General features: G+C 31.0%; 1 protein-coding gene across 1 annotated transcript in view; it reads right to left on the reverse strand.

The window, feature by feature from the left end:
• Positions 1 to 5,049, reverse strand: part of BCHE (butyrylcholinesterase) — a 63,313-nt gene extending 58,264 nt beyond the window's left edge. Inside the window, exon 1 of the mRNA XM_003256400.4 lies at positions 4,936 to 5,049. Within this exon, the coding sequence (XP_003256448.2) occupies positions 4,936 to 4,984 (49 nt within the window). The 5' untranslated portion in view covers positions 4,985 to 5,049. The remainder of the gene's footprint in view (positions 1 to 4,935) is intronic.
• Between the last annotated feature and the right edge of the window lie 1,653 nt (positions 5,050 to 6,702).

A 6,702-nucleotide genomic window follows, 5' to 3' on the forward strand; every position in this document is an offset into this window, starting at 1 on the left:
AAGAACTAATGTCTCTTTCATTTTTTGAGATGGAGTCTCACTCTGTCGCCAAGCTAGAGTGCAGTGGTGTGATCTCGGCTCACTGCAACCTCTGCCTCCTAGGCTCAAGCGATTCTTCTGCCCCAGCCTCCCAAGTAGCTGGGATTACAGGTGTGTGCCACCACACCCAGCTAATTTTTGTATTTTAGTAGAGATGGGGTTTTACCATGTTGGCCAGGCTGGTCTTGAACTCCTGACCTCAAGTGATCCACCTGCCTTGGCCTCTCAAAGGGCTGGGATTACAGGCATGAGCCACCGTGCCTGGCCATAAAAGAACTAATGTGTTTACATAACTACAAGAAACCTTACTAAAATAGTCAATTACAAATACTGATTCTCATTCACATAATAATAACAAAGATCCATTAATGTACAAAGTCTTCCCTTTATTTTTTCTCATGCTGTAATTAGGTTGCTGTAATCCAACCTACACAACGAATAAACAAATCCCACGAACACTAAGCATTTGTATTAGTTTTTTCTTTGTTTATTTAATTTAGATTTTCTCAAAAGAAAGAGAATAAATAACTATTCTAATGCCTATGTCCCAGACCTAGGATATCATATTTCAAATCAGCCTAATTCACCAATGGTCATAGGATATCTAGTGACCTATAAGTATTTTTTATCCCAGTAAATATCTGAATTTATTAATCCATGGTCTGGAGCATTTGGTTCAGGGCTTGATACTTAATGGATATATCTATTTCTATAATCTAATTCTAACAATGTTCATATGTATATGCATATATATTTACATATAAAATGACTGCTATAATAATAAGGTTTTAAAAAAATCAAGCCACAAGATTATTATTTTTTCAGTTCTGTTTGGTACAATTAGATGTGTGCTAAGATCAAAAAAACATAATTAAAATATATTTTTAACAGCATTTCTACATTCATGATATTTAGGTACTATTACATATAATTTAGGTACTATTATATAATGTAGCCCTGTCATATGCCATTTATTGACAGGGATACATTCTAAGGAATGCAGTTAGGCAATTTCATCATTGTGCACACGTTATAAGTGTACTCATGCAAACTTAGATGCCATAGCCTATCACACCTTTAGGCTATATGGTATAGGCTGTTGCATCTAGGCTACAAATCTGTACAACATGTTCCTGAATACTGTAGGCAATTGTTAGAAAATGATAACAGTATGTGTATGTAAACAGAAAACGTACAGTGAAAATACTATATTATAATTGCATAAGGCCACCATTATTGATTGAAACATTATATATTGTATGACTGTATCATAAATCACAGTAAATAAATAAATAAAATATAACAATGACTTAAAGTTTTCTATTACCTGACACTAATAACATTTCAGACATGATCAAAGTTTTAGAGGTACTACTGCTTCAGTTCTTTTTTCTTTCTGATAACCACTAATCCCTTTCTCTTTAATAAATGCAGGAGAGCATCTGGAGAAAAACAAAGTACTAGTATGATTTTTTTATTTTCTTTTTTGAAAACATCCTTAAAGTGAATAAGGTGCAAAGCTGATTGGGCGGTTCGTTCTAAGCTGCAATTTAATAAATTAATTGCATCATCCCTGGTTGTACCCATTCTCCCCCTTGCCTAGCTCAGTCAATGTTCTTCTAAGTCTAATGCAAAAATCATCTATTTTTTTCCTTGATTTTATTTGAATATTAGTTTGTCTTTAGAAACCAAACACCAAATTGAAATAAATTTTGGTCTCGATAGTTTTCAAACTTTTTCTACAAACAGTTTATATTATTGCAAAGCAAGTACTACAGTTACTACAAAACTGTATTTGTGTTTTGTGTAATTGTGAAATGTGATGTTTCATTGTTTATGTTAAACAGTTGCTACAACATCTAAATGGTTGTAATATCTTCCCATGTCACTTAACTTGATTTAATACAAAATTTATTATATGTTTATATTTATATTTTGTGCTGAGTAAATCTTGTTATATAATATCGTATGAATTAAAATCTTTAATTTTTTGATAATATCTGTCATCAACTTACAAATAATGTAATTAGTAGCAATCAAAGCAACCATTGTAAGCATGCATTCATTGCAAGAAAGACAATATAATGCCAACTCATATGTATTGTTGCAGTGTTATATGACATATTATTTAATGTGTACTTTACTATAAAAATATGCAGATGTTCATATACTGTCAGTGTATTGTAGGCTAATGTTTTTATATTTAACTGCAGTACTTTATTTTTTAAATAAGCATCACTTTGGCCCTTTTTATAATCTGGTATTCTCTATTCTAACATGCTGCTCTGTAGTTTTGTCATTAAAAGACTTTAAACATTTTAATATGTTCATCATGTAATTGAGCAATCAAAAGATAAATAAATGAAAATAAAATAAAAATATTGAGTCTATATCTCAAAATTTTTATTAATGATTAGGATATTCAACAAAACATTATCGTTTTTCTTTTAATAAATTCTGGTGCAATTGGATACTGTCTCATTAAACGATTCTGAGAGAATATAATATCATAAACATTATCATAAAGAATGGGGCACATTTTCACAAGTACAGCTGTGTATCTGAATTTAGATCAATTTGCTTATCAAAATAGTATTTAATATTGTAAATAAAGACAGGAGTTTTTGTTTGGAATTGAGACAATTCTAGTTTTTGAGGAATTGAGTTTTTGAGGAATTTGAGTTTTTGAGGAACTGAGTTTTTGTTTGGAATTCAGAAAATTTACTGGCCATTTTTGAAAATACTAAACTGTTAAAACAATAACTTTCAAATAAAAAAGGTGACAGATCTTTTTTTCTGCATTTTTAATTCAATTTTGAAAGTACTATCAAAATTCCCTAGCTGATTTTAACAAAAAATACTAAATGTTATACTATAAGATGTGAGTGTGATAAAATAATTTGTATAAAGAGCTATTTATTTGGGATAACTTGAATATCAACCAGATTTTCAAAATAATGGACCAGACAAGAATTTTTAAAAGATATTCAAGCAAATATTCAAAATATTTTCCCTGTGTATAATTTCCCTATCTTTTAAAAAGTTCCAATTAAATAAATATTTATTTCTACTTGGAAATAAACCCTCTTAAAATGGTAGAGAAAGAGCCATCTAGATAATATGATCTAGAACAAGAGCTCTTAAATGTATTTGAAGAAATTAGAACAACGACATCTTTATATCAAACTTAAAAAGCTTGTTTTGTTGCAGACTAAGTGAAGTGGGGAATTGAGGAAGTCTGATTATAAATAGACTACATCACTGTCTTTCAGGGATTCTTCAGCTATGCTTTAGGCATGTATACATAGAGAAGACACTACATTAGGTATAAGAAACTTAAGATGTGTATCTGTCCTCAATTAGGAAGAACATTCACAAACTTCATCGTGTGAATAATTTGAACATTTATTAGAGAGATTTCTTGAGTCTTCTTTGAAAATTAAATCTTCTCTTAGGTGGTTATCTACTCAATTACAATTCTCTTAACATCTGGGACCATCTAATTTTGGTAAGAATGAGCAGATGCTGGCTAGAAACCATCGAAATGAAGATAATATTCAATGTAAATATATATTATACTTATCAAGAAATGACTCAAAGAAGGAACCAAATTTATGGATAAGATGTGACTTATTTAGCTATTATTAGCTTATGTTTTATAAAAATGAAATATGGAATACATCCCAAATATATTTTTGCACTTAAAAAACGCTAGGACATTGCAAACAAACAACAACAACAAAAAATTTGGAGAACAAAACAGAACTTTGATAACCCAATTAGAAATTTATTTGGTATCTAAAAGGCTACTTTATTTCATATCCAGAGAAAATTCTGAAGATTTTTATTCAAATGTTGAAGTCACACTTTAAAAGCTCACACTTATCCTTAAACAAAGTAACTACTTATATAAGTAAACTGTCATTGTTATTTATTGTAACTATGAGATAGTTTATATTAAGGAAGGCATTAAACAGACTAGTGACAGGAGCTCCTGAGTTTATTATCATGAAATATATTCATAAAAATGTGGAAGACATACTCATAAAAGTATATAATAAATAGAAATCATAAACAATGAAATCACATTTCAGTTTACTTTTAATCATTCATAGATTTTATAATCCTTAATACTTAATTCCCTGGTTAAAGTGGAACTGATGTTACCAAAATAATAGTTTTACAAGATTATAGGATGAGCAGAAAGTATATTTGCTTACTATTTCTATAATAGTAAAATAATAGCAAATGTAAAATATTTTGCTACAATTTAAACAAACATATAAAAAGTGAACCAAAAGGGCAAAGGGGACATGTTCATAAATCATTGTAAATCAAATTAGAAAACAGGTTTTGTTTTTATTTACATAAAATAAACTTAGATCTTTCATTTGCCAATCGTAATTGTTAAAGTTTTAGGTGACAAAATGTTGATTGAGAAAAGTATTTTGTTCAGGAAAAAACAAGTTAACTACTAACTTTATCCCATTTAAAAATAAAAAAAAAGTAAGACTAACCAAAGATTACTTTTACAGAGAGATTCAATAAACAATGCATTTAAGGGTAAACCAGTAGGAAATGTTTTTTCTTAGGAAACTCACTAAGAATATATATCACAGTGATTCCACACGTCCTATGGTCCTTTATATAGAGTTGAATAAATTCATTATTTTCTCAGCAGTTAAATAAACAAAGTCTGCATTCCCTGAATAGGAAGATTTCATGCATGTGCCTGCTGGCTCACTTCCTCTGTCCCATTTGCAAGCTTCAGTAACTGTTCCCCACAGAGCACCAAAGGGACACAACAAACACGTGAAGGGATCACTCTCATCCCACAGAATGAGCTTTACAGTAACTTGGATCTCTACACGAAGGTGTAAATTCAGAGCAACTTACCCGATTCTCTGCAACAAAGATGGTAAAGTTTACAAGGAGTGAAAATCATGTAATACTTCGGGGAAATGCAGGATGCAGCTGCTGCTCCAGCCTGTGAATTGGACTGCACTGACATTCAGTGTTACTGAATGTAACAATCAACTGTTACTGACAAAGCTCGCGAGAGTCGGCAGCAGCAACTTGATCTAGAGGCAGCCAATTTTTACTTTCTGACATCTGTTCAGAGGCTAATGGTATAAATGCAATAGTGATTCATTTACAGAAGTATTATAGGATTCATGCTTTACAATTGCAGGTAGTCTTCTAAAAATGAAGAAAAAACATAGAAGGCTCTTTAACTAAAATAATCTGAAATGTAACAGAAAATGCATGTTTATTTTAACACTAAACTTTAAAAAATATTTCCTTTTTGAAGAATACATATTTCCTATGCTTGTCTTAAGATTTAAAGATGTATACATCATTCCAAAGAAGGGCTATTATGGAAATCCATTATAGCTTCAATCTGTGCTAATTATGTAGTTAGAGAAGATAGTAAAATAGAAAATAAGAAACAGAATGCTCTAGATATAAGCTATGCAAATCAAAAACTTAGCTCTATTAACTGAATGAATGTTTCTGATATGTATCTCCTTTCCACCCCCACACTTCAACACTTATTTAAGTCATACAAATTACAACATTAGTAATTTCCTATTCAGAAGACCCTGCAGGCAGTCACATACGATGAGAAGCCACAATTTTCTGGTCAAGACAGGAAAAATAAAATGAATAACCTTCACCAAACTCTATAAAAGAGACACATTTGTCAACTTGCAGTGCATATGCTCCGGAGAATATATGTATGTCTTTGGCGCTTATCTTTCTTGAAATGATGTTCAGGAAAACAATTTTTTAAAAAACCTTTAATGAACTCTTTAATCCCTATCTTCTCAATGCAATATATTCTTAATCTTTTGTAAGTGATAGCTTTCACTTTTAAATCTCTTACTTTTAGGCTCACTATGGACTAAACAGAAGGCATGTATTAATATTTGCAGGTGAGACTTTTTTGCCTTTTAATAGTGTTAAATTTTCAAACAAATATAATTGGCATTTGTTGTAATTCTACCTTATGCCAGTCATTATAATTGACAATTTATATTAAATATTTTATATTATTTCAACAAATATGAGAGTTAATATTATTAACCACCTCATCAGATGAGAAAGCTAAGGTTTCTACAAATCAGAAGCTTACTATATTTCTTACCACTAGTAGCTGTTGGAAAACAGAATTCTAATCTGTATTAGTCTGTTATTTTATGTCAACTGCTTCCAAGAGAATAGCCATTTTGGTCTTTTAAAATTATCTTTTCTGTGAAAATTGCTACTTAGGCAGTATTAATTCAATAACAAATATCACGATCACAATAATTTATAATATATTTAGAATATAGTTTATGTAATAACAAGTTAGTTACACAAAAGGTACAGAATACATAATCTACCTAAAAAGGAGGAAATGGAGGTGGAGCACAGTGGTTTACAACAGTAATCCCAACATTTTGGGAGGCCTAAGTGGGTGGATTGCTTCAGTCTGGGAGTTCAAGACAAGTCTGGGCAACATAGCAAAACTCAATTTCTACAAGAAAATGGGTCAGACATGGTGGTGTACGCCTGCATTCCCAGTTACTTGGGAGGTGGCTGAGGTAAGAGTATCACCTGAGCCTAGGAGGCTGAGGCTGCAAGCCACGATTGTGCCACTGCACTTCATCCTGGGTGACA

The sequence above is a fragment of the Nomascus leucogenys genome, chromosome 11 (assembly GCF_006542625.1).
Source record: "Nomascus leucogenys isolate Asia chromosome 11, Asia_NLE_v1, whole genome shotgun sequence".
NCBI classification, from domain to species: domain Eukaryota; kingdom Metazoa; phylum Chordata; class Mammalia; order Primates; family Hylobatidae; genus Nomascus; species Nomascus leucogenys.